General features: G+C 37.4%; 2 protein-coding genes across 8 annotated transcripts in view; one reads left to right on the forward strand and one right to left on the reverse strand.

Moving 5' to 3' along the window:
* Positions 1–9,017: 9,017 nt before the first annotated feature.
* On the reverse strand, positions 9,018–13,455 carry Tmem60 (transmembrane protein 60). Of its 3 annotated transcripts, none has more exons than XM_015488394.2 (3): positions 13,179–13,455; positions 12,385–12,535; positions 9,018–9,707 (listed from the first exon to the last, which is right to left on the reverse strand). In XM_015488394.2, exon 3 carries the CDS (start codon positions 9,655–9,657, stop codon positions 9,256–9,258), a length of 402 nt encoding a protein of 133 aa, XP_015343880.1. In that variant the 5' UTR covers positions 9,658–9,707; positions 12,385–12,535; positions 13,179–13,455; the 3' UTR covers positions 9,018–9,255. The 3 variants fall into 3 exon arrangements, with proteins under 3 accessions (XP_015343880.1, XP_015343879.1, XP_015343881.1); XM_015488393.2 differs by having other exon boundaries at positions 12,381–12,535; positions 13,179–13,433; XM_015488395.2 differs by lacking the exon at positions 12,385–12,535 and having other exon boundaries at positions 13,179–13,411.
* Positions 13,456–13,703: 248 nt separating this feature from the next.
* Phtf2 (putative homeodomain transcription factor 2) overlaps positions 13,704–18,027 on the forward strand; it is a 130,652-nt gene continuing 126,328 nt past the window's right edge. For 3 of the 5 annotated variants that reach the window (XM_048786209.1, XM_048786208.1, XM_048786213.1), the window contains exon 1: positions 13,762–13,889. The gene's annotated coding sequence lies outside the window, so the exon portion shown is untranslated. Of the gene's footprint in view, positions 13,890–18,027 lie in introns of all 5 variants that reach the window. The other 2 variants (XM_048786211.1, XM_015488396.2) reach the window with 2 other exon arrangements.

Consider the following 18,027-nt stretch of genomic DNA (forward strand, 5'->3'; position numbering starts at 1 on the left):
CCCCCCCCCCCATTTTGGGTGTGTCAGCACTGTAGTGTAATTAGCTTTTTAAAAATCTTTTTAGTGTGATTTATACTGAAATGTGAGCCAATTAATAAAGGTTCATAATAATAAATGTTTTCTGTTGGGTCTGCGAAGACAAACTGATAATTCAGTTAAGTCATTTGTTTATATATTATGTTTCTCTCTGCTGATATAACTATTTAGAATGGTAAAGGAGTACAAATATATGTATTCAAATCTAGTAAATATTTAAACTCCCCACACTGTGCAAACATTTCAAAAAACCAAGATTCAGTTATAAAATCCTATATATGTGTATGTTATATATGGGAATGTATATATGTATATCATATTTTGCACAATTTTTTAAGTTGCTGAATAAGATGAATATGTGAAACTTCTTATCCCTATTTCCTGGAATACATTTTAAAATATTTATATTCAACATTAAGAAAGCAGTTTTAAGTTATAGAAACAATTTAGAAAGTTAGGAGAAACAATATGTTAATGATGTCTAATCCTTCTAACTAATGAGATATGTGGCCAGAATATTTAGCCCTAACATAAATTTTCTTTGTGTACAGAATAAGAAGTTTAGAAAATTTTCTTATTAGTGAGCACTTGTGCTATAATACTAATGGTAACTAAGTAAAAAATTTTTTACAGAATATTTAGTTGTGAATAATTAAAGTCCTTTTTTGCATTTTTCTTGCAGAATGGGAGAAAAATATGGCAAAAACAAAAATCGTAAAATAAGGGCAATGACAATGACTCAACTGCCATAAATAGAGATCCAATAACAAAATACTGTGTTACCTCATCTTTCTCAGGATCCCCTCCCTACCCTAGCAAGGCAAACAACCTGGTATACTTCCTTTTCTGAAGAAGATCTAGAAAGTAAATTGTGGTAGGAAACAGGATTGCCAGTGCCTAACTAAAGATGAGTAAGACAAGTATCTTTCAAGATGGACTTTAGCACTATTTCAGACTGCTTCCACTTTTGTAATTAAAAGTCAAACAGAAGTCTTTCATGTGTTCATTGTGTAAGGAACTCTGCTCATTGCATATCTCATGTTATTCTGGGCCCATTCTTTATTGATGACTTTCAGTTAGGATTCTTTGTGCTGCCTTTTGGGAGATGTTGCTATTTTTACTTCAGTGGTTTCTGTCCTGGCCTCATTTGTGGTACCCATCAAAACTTCTCATATATCTAGTTAAGGAGAAGCCATATAGAAAAAGGTATTTCACTAGAACAAATAAAGATTAACTGCAACAATGATATTAGTTCTGGCCTCCGGTTTAATAAAAAGGTGGGCAATATCACAGGCAATCTTGATGACTTATAGGAAATCAGTGTTTGCAACATGGGAAGTTTCATGGGATAGGGATGGTATAAATCATGATAATGTAAATAGAGGTGTCTGTTTTATATGTCACTGTCTCATCTTCTCTACCTATTTAATCTGTTTTAAGCAAAATTTAGGGATTTGCACCTACCTTTTTGGGAGACAAAAGTTCTTAACAAACTAGTATTGAAAAATAAGAAGGGATATGGTTAAACTTTGTTTTTTAATTGAAGGGTGATTTATTTAACTATGTTTTATTTCCAGTTTTCTAGTAGCATATACCTAGATATACTGAGGTCATACTGTAAGAAAATATCATTGGGGTATCTTCCCCAAATAAATGAGTCTTAAACTTTTAGAGGAAGACATCCAAAATAACTACAGTTATTGGTTTATATATATAGTTTCTTAATGCAGCATACAAACTCACCCATAATTTGAAAATTGAGTTGCTAATGCTTTTATCTTTGTGGAAGTGAAGAATATGTAAATCAGTGGGTTCAAGATATCAAATGATACAGCCATGTTATCACCTTGAATAATGCTTATGTACCATGTCTTATGAGTTATAATTTCAATATCCTTTTCAGATGCAGTCTGGGAACTTTTTGACCACCTTTGTTCCATACAAATTTCTGTTTTAATGTTGCATTATATTAATGGCTTTCTAGTTAGTACATTCCAGGTCTTTTTGTGAATATAAGAGTTTTGCTTTTATTTCCAACTTCTTGGACCAGAACAATAAAGCTCTTAAGATATAGTTTCTAAATGGTCATATGCTATATAGAATAAATAATTGTGTAAATTATCAAATGGATACATAAAGATTAGGTTGATTTAGCTCAACACTTGCGAACGTGCGTGCGTGCGTGTATGTGTGTGTTTCTCTGTTGGAAATGTTTGTTTCCATGAAGAGGGGCTGTCATTGAGGTTAGGAAGGATTTGTTTCCTAGGTTAAGTCTTAAGGTATTTCATTAGTGTTTCTAAGTGTAAAATTGTCCCCCCCCCCACCAAATACTTAGGGCAGATGAGATTTTGTAAGTTATAAATTAGCACTGTTTTGGTAAATCTGCCTTCAGTCATATCTCAAAATTCATTTTACATCTAGCAGCCAGGCGTGGTGGTGCATGCCTATAATCCCAGTGGCTCAGGAGGCTGAGGTAGGAGGATCATGTGTTCAAAGCCAGCCTCAGCAACTCAGCAGAGCCCCAAGTAACTCAGTGAGACCCTGTCTCTAAAATACAAAAAAGGGCTGGGGATGTGACTCAGTGGTTAAAAATCCCCTGTAACTAACAAACAAACATACAAACATTTTACATTTAGCAAAGGTGCAAAATTTGTTTTTGGAGTTTGAGAGGAATTTTTCTTGTCTTCCACCTTTAAATAAATATTTGATAACCATCATCTTTTTACTTTTCTTTGTAATTATTATATTTTACATTTTATTCTATTTTAACATCTCAAGAAGTTCTCATTTTTCTGTCTTCAACAGACCATAAAATCTTGAAAGTGATTTCAATCTCAGAATCCTTTCCCCTCCTTTAATGGTCAAAAATTGACTTATGCCAATAGGAAAAAGAAAGTTAAAGATCAAGGTCTTTAGTTAGGTATAAATGGTTGGAATGCCATGGTAAATACCCCTGCAGAGGGGCTATTTCTGTCTCAGGAAGGAAGGACAAAAGTGCCATTCTTTTAAAAATACATTTAGGCTGCTAAAAAATGATGTGATCAATTTTAGATCTTTGGAGTAGTAAAATAGTTTGTATTTTCTCCCACCTGAATTGCAACTGCTTTGATATGTAAACAGAATTTTACTGGTTTTAGAATGCATTGCTTATTTCATGAAAAAGTCATGTAAGTTAAGAGACTTACGTATTTTCTCTACTGAGAGAACAAGGGAAGTAAGGAAAAGCATCTTGCTTATCAAGTTATTTTCCCTGTTTCAGCTCTTCCTGGACTTCATACTCAATCAAGGAATGTGAATGTGCTAAGAACATAATATGGGCAAATAGAATTTATGTTAATTAAAATTAAAAGTAAAACATATTACTAATGTTTCTTTACTGTGATCTGCCTACCAAAATTGCGGTGTTAAAATATTAAACTCTGGATCCCTCTATACATTTTGAAACTTAGGATTTATGCATCTATGTTTTAAAAATGTTAAATCTACAGTCTATAGTTCTCTAGTATTGTATTAATACTGTTAAGTGTGCAGACTCAGAAGCAAATCACAAATACTTTGTGTAATACAGTGTTGAAAATTTATTTGGACCAACAGTTTTATCCCCATGCCTTACAAAGGTCTTTTCTCTTGAAATTTTTATTTAACCATATTTTTACATGAAACATCTCAAGTCTCTGGTGCTGAAACAACAGCAACTTTTGTTTGAGTCTGGCTTTCTTAATGCTCATTTCCTAAGTTCTTAGAAATCTCTGCTTTTACTTCCCCATATTCCCATTCATTCTTCATCTCACTGCAATTTCATTTGAGTCCTCACATTAATCACTCAGCTGAAATGGTTTTTTTTCAAAGGTAATTTAAGGCTGCCAAATTCACTGGTAGCACTTCTTAGCACTTCTGTTTAACCTTTGCAGCATTTGTCATCAGTCATTTATTCCTTAAAACTCTTTATGATACATTCCTCCCTCCCCCAGGTTCTATCCCTGAAGTTATCTTCAAGATACCCATGACTTTCAGTTAGCTCGGTTTGTCACTTAAGTTTTAATGATCCATGATCAAATATAAATTCTTGTCTTCTATCTTGCCAAGTATTAGCTAGTGCTTTTCTAATTTGGTTGTTGGCATCACTTTCTCTATATATAAGTCATCTCATAGTAATCTGAGTTTTCTTTTTCCCCTATGTCAAATTTATCATGAGATTTTGAATTTGAATTTGTTTCAAATTCATCTCCTATTGTTAACATTATAGTCATAGTGGATGCTCATTTCACTTGGACTACTACAAAAGCTTAAAATGTTCTAGGTTACCTGTCATCATCTGCTTTTCCTTTCATAAATCTTTCTAAGGTATGTATGTTACTTTTCTGTTTCCATGATGGCTTCTTTCTTATAAAGGGCAAATGCATAGTATAATACTGATATAATATAATCCTTCCTTTCTAGTCTCATGTACCACAGTGTCTTATATTTGATGTGCCCAGTTTTCAGCTTTACCAGATTGACAGTATAGTCATCCCACAGTATCTATGAGGGATAGTTCTGGTACTTCCATTGGATACTAAAACTTCTGGATGCTTTCTTCTATAAAGGTCATATTATTTATATATAAGGTATATACATTTTCCTGTGTAAATAGTTGTCACACTGTATTGTTTAGGGAATAATGATAATAAGGATGTACATTTTCAGTACTTTTCCAAATATTTTCAGTCTGCAGTGGGTTCAGTCTGTGGATGAGGAACCTGTGATATGGAGGGCTGACTCTACTTGCCGTTTCCTCCATGTACTTTAAAAATCTTTTGCCTTTGCTGGGGAAACGTCAGGAAAACAACATAGTGATTTTTTTTTTTTAAATTCCACTTAAACATCGTCTGTATATTGTTTTTATTGCTTTTATCCCAACTGTTAACTCACAGTAGCTGATAGAGAACCAATTCTCTTGGCTTTTTGATCCCCTTTGCACACACCATTTAACATGCATACTGGATACAAGTTGGACTTTGGCTAAATCATGAGCTAGACATCAGGAATTTTCTTTATTTTTATCTCTAATATCTGATATATATTATACTTGATATTCTGTAATGATTTGAAGGAACAAAAGAACCTTAGAGAGTATACATTATGTAGGTTTCTAGAATTTCAAGTCAGTCCCTAACTTTATAATGTAATTCTAGAATTTTAAAGGAACACAAAAATTAGATAAGCAGGCTCTAGAAAGAAACCAAATGTTTACTTTGTACCTCAGTCTTATGGAAAAATTTGAGAAGTTAGCTATTATATGTTCAAGCTCAGTGGGCAGTTTGAAGAGAGGAGATATGTGTAGGAGAATTAAACATTGTGAAACTTATCCTCAAATTTTCCCTTCAACTAGCTTTTCTGGAGATCTATTGAAAGTTATCACACATTAAAAATAAATTTTAACGATGCCTAATTGATTAAAATGGCAAATGTCATATAAGTAGTACTTCACTATCTCATAGCCTGAAGCAGATTATAAGTCTTAATTGGTAAAATAAAATCTGTTTATCAAAGGCATTCTGTTTAAGCTGTGTGGTTCTCCTTACTGCTATTATAAAAAAAAAAATTAAAAAATTGGATAAGCATAAAGGTAACCTACACTACATTATTTAGCCTATATCTATTGTTGTAGGAATGGGACAAGGACATAAAAGTGGCACATTTTCATAGAAAATCCTGTAAAGCCACTTCATTGGGTTTCTAGGCTGAACTCATTTGTAGCATTATAGGTGTGGTTCAATACATGTTTATTAGAAAGGAATAATGCACTTGTATAACCTTGAGAAAATTACTTCACTTAGTCTGTGTTCCTCATCTCTAAGTGGGAATATAATACCTTTTCTATTAACTAGTGATGAAAATTAAATGACAAAACATGCTAAATAACAAACAAATGTGCCCAAAACAGCACATTGCGTGACTGATTATAGACACTGTATTATATAATGTTAACTTCTTCTTGTATTGAAAATAGCTCAAAGAATAGAAGAACCATGTGCAAGGCTACCCTAATCCTTTCACACTTTTCAAATTCTCTCTGTCTCCCTCTAATTTTGAGCAGAGGATAGGCATATGGGAAGAAAAAAATTGCATGAGTGGGTCAAAACAAGGTATGTTGGAGGCAGGTTGACATTAAAAAATAACTTACTGGTCACTATTTTGCTCAGGGCTGGCAATTCAAAATCATGTCATAGGTCTGGGGATATAACTTAGTTGGTTGCTTGCCTCACATGTATAAGGCCCTGGGTTCAATCCCCAGCACCACAGAAACAAAACAAAACAAAATCATGTCACAGATTACCTATCCTGATAATAGGTGAAACACAAGTTTATGATTGTAGTATATAGATGATAGTGGTAGTAAACTGCTTTATGGTATAGTATAGTATGATTGACTAAGTGAAATGAGTAAAACATTAAAACATGAGGAAGTTCCCTCATAAAACTCTTAACCCTGTATTATCTTTACCTAGTATTTGATAATGAACATCTTCTCTTGTTTTCTTCCTTCAATAAAACACCTATTTGTAGAAACAGACTTGGAGTTAAAACTCTTTCCTTGGCTTTATGTCTACATTATTATAATGAGTAGGTGTTTCCCAACCAACCCCCTAGTTATAACACAGTGTAACTTCTATGCATCTTAAATATTTAAGTCATGAAGTATAAGGACACCAATGATAATTCATGCTCAGGTGATATTTTCTCTGCAAACACGATCAGTCAACATTAAAAGAAACTGACATTTTTGACTTGCTTCTTAATAGATTGATAAAAAGTAATTTTTCTTTCAATAAAGAGAAACAGCTGCTTTTCTTGATGACTCAGGTGCTTAGTGATATGCCTGCCTGCCCTAGTATGAAATGTAAGATTTCCTCTACTTTGGCTATCACTTATGTTCGTTCATTAGTCAACATCAATCAGTTCCTTGTATTGCTGCACTGTGAAAAAGCAAAGTGGAAAACAGATCAAATTTGTAAGCTTAATAATTTTTGCTGTAACCCAAGGATAGATCTCTACTTCTTAAAGCTTTGTACAAGTGTGTTTCTTGATGCCTGAAAATTCTCCATTGATGGATTTCAGTTCATGTTTCATACAGCTGGCTGAGCCTGCCATATTGGGCCTTATGTTCATGAAATGTTACTGAATAAGTTGTGGATCCTTTGAACATCTCTTTTTTCATATTTTCAAGTCTTCTAAAAAGTTATTTTGTTCATAAGTTACTTTTACTCAGAAATTATAACAAGTCTTTTGCCCAAACCAGAGAAGTTGTATGTCCATAATTTACATATCCTTGCTAACCTGGAAAATAATGACCTCAGCAAGAGCCTTTAAGTTCTTTCAAGCAGAATGTATTTATCTTAGAGATGCCATTAGCAAATACCTGTATCATAAAGGAAGTATCCTCTGAAACAAACCTAAAAAGGCATTTTTCTCTGCAATATTGTTTATTATCTCATTTGTCACCTGTATGCATAATTTCTATCTTTAGTATCTTTCATTAATGTTTAAATGTATTGTTACTTAGGCACACACCAATGAGAACTTATTGTGCTTCTTCAAGTCATTTAGTGTGGCAGTATACCAAATTAAATTAGAGAAGGGTTCTATTTTCTGGGAGCCCTTCAGATGCCATTAAAATTGATTGATCCTCATGTGTACACAGATTGGTTATTGTGTTGCCTTTTATGTATAATCCCTACTAATGTCTTCCTTCCTTTTAGAACTGTTTGCAGGAGGAAAAGACCTTTTCTACCTTTCATACAGAAGTTCTGCTTTTCTGTCTTAGCTTAGGGGTCAGTATGTTTTTATATGGCTTGTAGGGCAAGAATAGTTTTTCTAATTTTAAGTGATTGAAACAAAAATCAAAAGAATAGTATTTTGTGATATATGACAATTAAATGAAACTTAAATTTCATGTCCATGAAGTTCTGTTGGAACACAGCCATGGCTGCTTTCTCTGCCACAAGGGCTGAGTTGGGTACTAACAAATTATATGGCCCTTTATAGAAAAATTTTGCTGACTCCTGTTCTGATTTTAAGTGGTGCTGCCTCTTCTTTCCCCTGTGAGAGCTTATAATTAGATAATACTTGCATGGACAGTTTTTTTTTACTGGTTTCTTACAGAGATGAAAGCTTTATTTTTAATTTACTTAATTTGGATCTCTCAACTGAAACAGTAATCCTGCTTTAGGGTTATGAGATGCTTCGGTGTCTTGGGAATTTATTTTAAAGTACTGCCATCTCTGCTTTATTGGAATTGGTTAAGTATCCTGTGATCATATAATTTCTCAAACCAAGACACTTCTAGAAGTGAACAGGGCAGGAACTCCCTGGGACCCCAAGATGATAGGCATAAACTGGATCTGTCCTGACAGAACCAGGATGTAAGATCTCCCTAAATTTAGGAATACACAAACTTTTGTTCTAACATGCCATCTCTAGTTCATTTGTCTCAAACAGAAGGTATAGTTAACAGTAAACTTAGCCTAGATAAAAATCTGTCAAACTCTCAAGATTCTTATTTATTTTTTAGTTATCGGCGGACACAACATCTTTGTTTGTATGTGGTGCTGAGGATTGAACCCGGGCCGCACGCATGCCAGGCAAGCGTGCTACCGCTTGAGCCATATCCCCAGCCCTCAAGATTCTTTTTGAATATAAACATGAAGTGTCACCCCTATTCACTTGAGTCACTTTTTTCTTTCATAATTTAAATGCATAAATACCATTTAGTTTGGTCATATCAGAGCCATGACAAATTTCTATCCAAAGATACAGATTAAAAGATCTGTATTTACTTTTTTTTTTTTTTAGTTGTAGATGGACACAATACCTTTATTTATTTTTATGTGGCTCTAAGGATTGAACCCAGTGCCTTACATGTGCTAGGCAAATGCTCTATCACTGAGCTATAACCCCAGCTCTGTATTTACAGTTTATTCAAGAGTCATTTGGAAAAATGAGGTCAAAAACAAACTTTATTTACATAGGGATAATAAGGATATCAACAACTCAAATATTGAATACTTCAGTTTTGGGTTAACTAGAAGTCCATGATTCATCAATCCTGTTTTATAGAAGCAGTACAAAATTACATTTGGTATTTTCCCTCAGTTCTCTGGTATTGAAGCTTGCAAAGATTCAGAACACTTTAAAGGTTGTTGAACAGCAATAGAAATGAGATGATGTTCTTAGAAGTCAGTCTCTCACAAAAAAGACATTATATCCAAGTTCTGTTAAAGCCCCAGCCAGTAAGGCCCATAAGGGAATAAAAACATAAGACAGATTCATTGTAGTAAACTGTTCCAGTTTAGCACAGAGTGCCAGGCAGAAGGCTAATTTAAGTAACATCGCAATGAGGTACCAGGCTTTTTTTTTAATATTGTGTGATCCATGTCGAGGGTCAAAGCCAGACTTACAGCGCCCAGCCATTTTCACAATCAACATGACAAGGAGGATAGTGTCAAATATCCAGACAGGAATAAATATGAGGAACCAGTTCCAAGGTGCCTTCTCATCCAGTTTCAACACCAACATGATCAAGAAGAGTAAGGTGAAGAGCCAGGTAAGCAGTACTCTCTGAGCCAAGGACATTCTCATTTAAACAGTTTAAAGAGGCTGTTGCAGGGTTGAAAAAAGGAAAATATGCCCTGAGAGGAGAAAAAAAAAAGTCAAGGTTTTGATGCCAGGAAAAGAAACCAACTACTTCCATTCTTTTTTTTTTTAATATTTAATTTTTTTTTTTTGTAGTTGTAGATGGACAGAATGTCTTTATTTGTTTATTTTTATGTGGTGCTGAGGATTGAACCTAGTGCCTCAGGCATGCTAGGTAAGCTCTCTGCCACTGAGATACAGCCTCAGGCTTACTTTCATTCTTAATAAACAAGGTTGACTTTTTGCTACTCAAAGACTTCCTAATTTTGAAAATGTTCTATTTTTCATTTCAAAACTTCTTGGAGAATCATTGATATACATCCATCATTTCTTATATCTCATTACTAAAATTTGAAAACCTACAGTTTTTCATTCAATTTCAAGGGGTACTAAGATGAAACATTTAAAACCAAAGTGGTGAAAAGGGAGGTAACATTTTGTTTTGTTTTTTTATGGGTACCGGGGACTGAATTCAGGGGACTCGACCACTGAGCCACATCCTCAGCCCTATTTTATATTTTATTTAGAGGGGGTCACGCTGAGTTGCTTAGCACCTTGCCATTGCTGAGGCTGGCTTTGAACTCATGATCCTCCTGTTTCCGCCTCCCAAGCTCTTGGGATTACAGGCAAGCACCACCAACTGGCCAGCTGAGTTTATAAAAGACAAAATGGTTAGTAAGTATTTTAAGAACATCAAGTAGAATTAAGATTGTAAATAGGTCACTAGATTAAACAATATGAAAGGTATATCATTGGATTTTTATGTAGTTTAATCTATGAATTTTATATTTTTAAACCCTTAGGTATTTTCTTATTAAAAGGGGCAACTTAAAAACTTTAGATGTTTTGTAATTACTTGATGGGGAATTATAATTAGAGTTGCTGCTTGTATCTGATCCATTTTTTTTATTTTACACTAAAACTACATGACTTACTATTATTGCTCTGGGATATACTCTAGTACGTGGAAGACTCAGTACCTGTTTTTTAAATTTTTTTTTTAAGCAGGTACTACATGTGTGTGCCACCATGCCCAGCTTCCAGAATATTTTCTATTTCCCTTTCATTTTTCAATGCTAAAATCACTAATGCTTAATAACCTGGAATTTTGATTGAGAATTCATTAACTTACACCCTACATATAAACATTATATTTCATATGTACATATAGGTTTAAAGTGTGATTCTGTATTTGTTTAAGATTTTATATATCAACCTTGCAAATATTTGGACTAGGGGTAAGTAATGAATGAGAAATCAGAAGACAGACTGTATGCAGTTGGGTGAGGAGTTAACAGAAGATAAAGAAATGGCAACAGTTGAGAATATTTTATTCCCTTGAGCTATTTGGAAAAGAGAAAATGAAAAATAAGACATGAAACTGAGAAAGGGACAGGAAAAAGTTTTAGGAAAGGAGAATTCTAAGTATGACTAAACTGGGGGATATAAGCCACTGGGAAATGATAGCTTAAATATGAGAAGACCTGATGGAAACATCAGAAAGTAGTAGGGAATGGAACAAAAGCATGGGTGATGGGAGTAGGAATAAAGGTGCAGGAAGAAACAAGTAAGAGGTAAAGAAATTGGCCAGATGGACCAAATACCCTAGATTAGTGTGCTCAATTATATTTTAGAGCAAACTTTGATGTACCCTGCAACATCTCTACTTTAAACAGAACTTTAAATAGGGTGGCAATAATGGAGCAAGAGAGTATACAACTTTTTTTTTTGGCACCAGGAATTGAACCCAGGGGTACTTAACCACTGAGCCACATCCCCAGCCTCTTTTTGTATTTTATTGGAGACAGGGTCTCCCAGAATTGCTTAGGGACTTGCTAAATTGCTGAGGCTGGCATTTGATGTTGCTGTCCTCCTGCTTCACCCTCCCAAACTGCTGGGATTACAAGTATGCACTGTAGCACCCAGCAACAACTCTTTTACTTCAATGGGTAGGAGTGTCCTAACTCACCTTTCCCCAGATATACTCATCTACTTGCACTTGTTTATTTAGTTTGCAAATGCTTCCTACTGCAGTGTGCTTGTTTCCAGGAAGGCATTTTCTATGCTGGTCTCCCTTCCCAGAAGCTGCCATATAATGGAAAGTGAGACTGAATTTGGAAGGTGGAAATCTGTAGACTGATTAATAACTATGGATAGATTTCATTGTGTAAACTGTTTGCTTAATCTTGATCTCCAATCTATCTGGCCATTTTTGTGAACCTAAGAATAGGTTTATGATAATATACTTGTTTAACTGTAACTTTCCCATTTGCCATAATGTCCCCCTCCCTCCCCATAAAGGACTGAGTAGCTACTGATCATTGGAAGAGCACTGTACTCACCCAATGAACTTAAGAACTGGAAGTGAAAGGACATCAAGGGCAAAATCTTACTGTGGCTACAAAGCTTTATAATCTGAGATACAACAAAGTTCATATGCATTTTCAGTGAAATATTCTCAATAGTGGATGCACCCTATTGATAAATGATGCTTGAAATATTGTGTATGCTTGAGCTGGGGTTGTGGCTCAGGGGAGGAGTGCTTGCTAGCATGTATGAGGCACTGGGTTCAATCCTCAGCACCACATAAAAATAAATAAAATAAAGATATTGTGTCCATCTGCAACTAAAAAATAAATTAAAAAAAAAAAAGGATTGTGTATGCTCACCTACATCAGTGACACAGGACCCCAGCTTGACATTTACATCTTCATTAATCTAATCAGCCATATTTCCTTGCTATTTTCCTTTCTTCTCAATGGACAAGTGTGCACTCCAAAATTTGCTTAACATAATTTCCACTTAATGTGGTTATTTCTAGTATCTGTAAGATAGTTAAATATTTCTCAAATGATTCCTTATCCACTGTTGAAACCTTCAGACTAGACCACATATGGTTAATCTAAAGGGCCACGACTACATTACCTGCGTCTCTACCAGCTGTGCGCGGAATCTTCTATGGTGTTTTCTACACCATGCTCATTTCCCTTCTCTTGCCACTCCTAATACTTTTTCAAATGAACCTGCCTCATCTCAAAGACAGTTTGGCTTAATGAACCCACAAATTTCTATCATATTAAGTTGCTTTCGAAAGGCTCGTGTTGTAACATTCTTGGCCAACCTGGCCATCTTTCAGAGGAACAGCATTCTGCTTACAACTTAGTTGATATTCGGGTCCACTTCGCCCTAGAACTTAAGGAACTAAGCCCTCCTGGTCCTTCCTCTGTGGACACCGACCATAGGTTTGTGCAGCCGTATCTGAACTCCCCCATTCTAGGCTTTGGGCCCAGCACATTTTGAAATTTAACTTAGTTTTTGCATGATGCACTACAAAGCCCTGATGCCAAGCAGGTGTGGTGCGCATTTGAGTCCGCGAGTGTGACGGAATGGAGGTCGGCGGCGCAGCCCAGAACATTGGGCGTCCAGAACCGCAGCACGGTGGGGGCGGGGGCCATGCTCCGACTCACCTGGCAGCGCCGCTGGCCGGAGAGCGGAGAGGGCCGCGAAGATCAGTAAATTCGCCAGTTTGGATTCTTGTCCTTTTCCACACTTTCCCCCCCATTAAACTCAGAACCCGTCACATGATAATTCAGAAAGAGGTTCAGTTCCGCCTCTCTAAACCGCCGCGGTAGAGGTTTTCTCAGTTCTACCTCAGGCCGCGCCCACATCCGGAGCTGGTTCTCACCGCCCCTGGGCCTACCCTATAGGTAGAGGGGACGCCAATCTGATGCAGAGACCCGTTTCCCTGCGGTAATTGGACCATTTAGCCGTCAGTGTAAACCAACCGACCTTTCCTTACTTTCGAGTTCGACAAAGAGGCGGTAAGGAAAGAACCCACTGGACCCGCCTCTTACTGCTACGGGTTGGGAGGAAAGTCAGTCTTAGCTCAGCCTGGAGTTTTTTTCGTAGTCTCATTGGGCGCACACATGCCAATCAAGCCAGCAGCACTCGGCCCCGCCCCTGTCTCTTATACACATNTCGGCGCGGGGACACTGCAGGCTCCGGCGCAAAATCCTGCGGGAGAGGGGGTGGGGCGACGCTCTGGAGGCAGCGCGCCCGCCCGCAGCCTAGCTGTGGCTCCTCGGCTCCGGCGGCGGCGGCGGCGGCGGCAGCGCTCGCCTCGGTGTCTCCCCAGCGCACCCCAGCCGCCTCCTAGCGGCGCGACGCCCGCTCCTACGGTAAGAACCGCACCACCTCCACGCTTGGGCGGGCGGTGTGGAGGTAGTCGGCTTCTGACAGAATCCCGAGGATGGATCTGGACGAGGGAGGAGAGCGGCCCGCGGGATGGATGTAGGGACTCCGGGGTCAACGCGTCGCCCTTCGCCGCCGGTGTCTTCCTCGGCAGTCTCCTGCACCTGTGGGTCCGGGTCAGCCGCGGCCCCCTCGCATCATTTGGCGGGTGGCACAAGCTCAGGTTTCCTCTTCCCGAGCCCGTGCGGTTCTCAAGGCTTGAAGGTGTCGGGCCGAAGCTCAGCGCCGCCTCCCGCCCCTCGCCTCCCTCCTCAGGATCCCCTCCTTCACTTCCTTCCTTTGGCGCTGTGCAGGGGGTGGCGGGGTGTCGTCGTGTCCTAGGAGTGTGTGCAGGGGGTGGCGGGGTGTCGTCGTGTCCTAGGAGTGTGTGCAGGGGTTTCGGGCTGCCCAGACTGAGCGGGCTGGATAGGTCAGCTAGCGGCCGGGAATGGGGGGCGGGTTCGGGGGAGAGGGCGGCTCAGCGCGCTGATTGCTGGCGGAGAAGGAGGGTTGCTGCAGAGTACCAGCTGAGCAGGCGACAGTTAAGTTTTCTGATCCCAACATTGACTGCGGAGCGGGTACTGAAATCCTATGCAAAGGCCTTGAGGGATATTTCCCTTCTGGAAACAATACCGTGGTCCATCAGCATGCTTCACCTTGTTCTGTTTTTATTTGCCTAATGTTGACAGCTGGAGTTCTAGTATTGTTCTTGAGTCATGGCTTTCTAACTCAGCACATCTTGTAGAACTTCAGGGATCATTCTGTTACCCATTTTATTTTTAGCCTGGCAGAACCAAGGAGCTGCTTTATATGAGCATACACTAACCCGGGAAGAAGAGTGTGGAACAGTTTAGTAATCTCAATATGTAATTAACATGCCAAGTAATCTTAAAATTCATGGTAAATGTATTAGAGATATTACATTTGCTTTCCTTGTTAATGGTATATTCTGCTTACCTTGAGATTAGGTGAGATACTTTTATTGTTTTTGATTTGCTTTTACCAACATTTTTAAATGCCCCCCCCCCCCGCCACCGCTCCCGCTTTAGCAATATTCTTAGTACTTGATCTTAGACATTTTTGTAAAATTAGTTTTTTCCAAAACCGGACTTTTTCCACAACGTTTTTAATGTTGGAAGAGAAATTCTGAGAATTTGAAGACTATGGACTTTTAACCTAAAGAGCCATAAAACAACAGTTTGAAATCCTTACCTGGATTTGGGGTACAGACTACTAATTTTAAGAGAAGGAAATTGATATGACTTGTCGATAGTGGCTCAGCCTGCCGATTCCAGAGGAAAGGAATCTAGAGGACTGGGAGTAGAAACAAGGTGGTTCCTGGAAAATGTTTTGCTCTGGAAAAGCCTACCTCCTACGCAGGGAAGTTGTTTGTATGCTTCAGATAGTATTAATTTAAATGTTAGGAGTGTTTTTGTCTTCTGATTTTTACCGCTTTCTGGCAGAGCATGAAAATGTGGTAAGCAAAGCAAATATAGTGTACAATGGGGGCACTCTTGAATACTTAGGCCTCAGGAGTCAGTCCCAAATTGGCACTGGATGGTTGGCTCTAAAAATAAAAAAGGTATCCTGATTAAGTTTTAAACCACAAACCTTTTTGGTTAGTCCATTAAATGCATAATTGCAAGGAACTTGGGCTGGCGATGTGATTTGGCATGTGGTCCTGATTTGATACCCCAGCACCCCACCCAGCCTTCCCCCAACAAAAAAGCAAGGAATTTGTAATGACAAAAGTGTGGTTAGACTGAGCCAAAGAGAATTTATGGTGGCATGTTGAAAAAATGAGGATCAGAAAATGGTTGGGACTACCTAATTATTATCTCATTTAATCCCTATCCTATGAGATAGGTACCATGATTACCATGATTTCCTTTCTGTTTTTAGATTAGTTAGCCAAGATTTAGGTTAACTCATTTTTTTTTTTTTTAAGATTTTGGTGCCAATTGGTCAGTGGATTCACATCTAACCAATCTGATTCCAAGCGGTTATGCTTTACCAACACAGTACAGTGGCTTCTTAGAGACCTGTTAGAAGGAGACTAATCAGTGGGAAACCATGCTGCAAAACCATGAACTGAACCCAGTATTGGACCAATTTTATAACAGTTTGAAATCATTTTATAATAGGCACTGTTGAGTGTTGCTTAAGATAACAGGATCTAGTCACCTTCCCTGTCTTTGAGGAGCATCATTTAGTGGGAAGATAGATATTTAAACAAGTGATCATCATACAGTACAATATATACTATAAGAGAGTAATTCAGAATTGGTGGTTTTATGGAAAGAGAATATAGTTAAAGTATAAACTAGAGTTTGAATACCTGTTGGGCTTTGTAGTTTTGAACATTATACCAAGTATCTTTCAGCCTCATTCTCCTTATCTGTTTAGTGGAGAAGATGATACTTCAAAGGGGATATTAAGCACTAAATAAAATTAAAGTACACATAATAAACAAAATAAAAATAAAGAAAAAATAAGAATTTTAAGAAAGATTGGGTTGGGAGGTTCAGGGAGGAGCTACCATTGGAGCTTGGTTTAAAGGTTGTTTTCATAAATGGGAAAAGAAATTGTTCAATACAGATAGAACAAGAGAAGGTAGAGTCTCAGAATAGGGATATAGATTATTGAAGGAATGGTAAGTAATTGTGGCTTCATATAAAAAAGAGTTGAGAAGACCAACTTTAAATAGTAATTATATGTAAATGTGACTGGGCAAAGTTAATATTACCCAATTTTGGTAGTTGCAAATTGCATATTTAAATACTAAAACTATAGATACTTTTTCTACATTTTTGTTTACTATCTGTCTTTCAATGCTTATTTTCCAAAAGCCAATTAAATCTCTTATTTCCAAACATGTCCCCAGAGCAATTGTTTTATTATTCATTGAGATATTCTATTCGCTCTGTAAAAGACAACTAACAAAACAAAACACTACCATAGGGTCCCCTCTCCCCCAGGACTAAGGAATGAACACTAAGGAATGAACCCAAGAGCCTTCTCTGAGCTACTTGCCTAGCCTTTTTTATTTATTTTTTTAATTTTGAAAAAGGTCTAAGTTACCCAGGCTGGCCTCAGATTATAATCCTTCTGCCTCAGTCTTCTGAGTAGTTGGGATTACAGATGTGCACCACAATGCCTGGCTACTAGAGGCATTTGCACTTAATTTGTGGGACATATTTTGTGATGGTTGATATAAGAGGAATCTCAAAGTGACTGTTGTCATCCCTTCACCTCTTTACCTATTTTGTAGCCAAATAGAGTTGATATTGCAAACTCTCTTTTGCTATATGTTGACTTATCTTCTTAAGCCTAGTTTGAGACCTGCTTGTGGGATAGAATGTTTTCAATTGGGCCTGCTCTTGAAAATTTGAGAAAACTACTTGCATTGAATTTGTAAATGTGAAACATCACTTGATGTCAGGAATCATATGACTGAATTCGAAACTATTGAATGACATTTAGCCTTCTGCATTTTTTGTCCGGCTTGTTAAAAATCTTATATAAATAGTGAAAATGACACAATAGAAGTGAGTTTTTTCAGTTGAGAATAACTCACTATATCCTAAAACAGGTAGCTTTAAAGCAATAAGAAAAAAAATTTATTGGACTTCATTCTGAGTAATGAACAGGAACTGAGGCAGGAAATGGCTGTGGCTGAAGAACTACCTGATAATAATCGTAATGTAATTAAATTTGACATTTAATGATAGGAAGTAAAGAAAAAAATGCATACTGTGCAGCTTTCCAGTTGTAGAAATAGTAGAGGAAGTGACTGTTAAAAGTTTATCTAGCCGGGTGTGATGGCACAAGCCTATAATCCTAGGGCTCTGAAGACTGAGGCAGGAGGATTGATTGAAAGTTCAAAAAGTTCAAAGCCAGCTTCAGCAATTTAGTGAGGTCCTAAGACACTTAGTGAGACCCTGTCTCAAAATAAAAATATGAAGAGCTGGGGATGTGGCTCAGTGTTTAAGTGCCCCTGGGTTCAATCCCTGATACAGAAAGAAAGAAAGAAAGAAAGAGAGAGAGAGAGAGAGAGAGAGAGAGAGAGAGAGAGAGAGAGAGAGA

Source organism: Marmota marmota, unplaced genomic scaffold (genome assembly GCF_001458135.2).
Source record: "Marmota marmota marmota unplaced genomic scaffold, marMar, whole genome shotgun sequence".
NCBI lineage: Eukaryota > Metazoa > Chordata > Mammalia > Rodentia > Sciuridae > Marmota > Marmota marmota.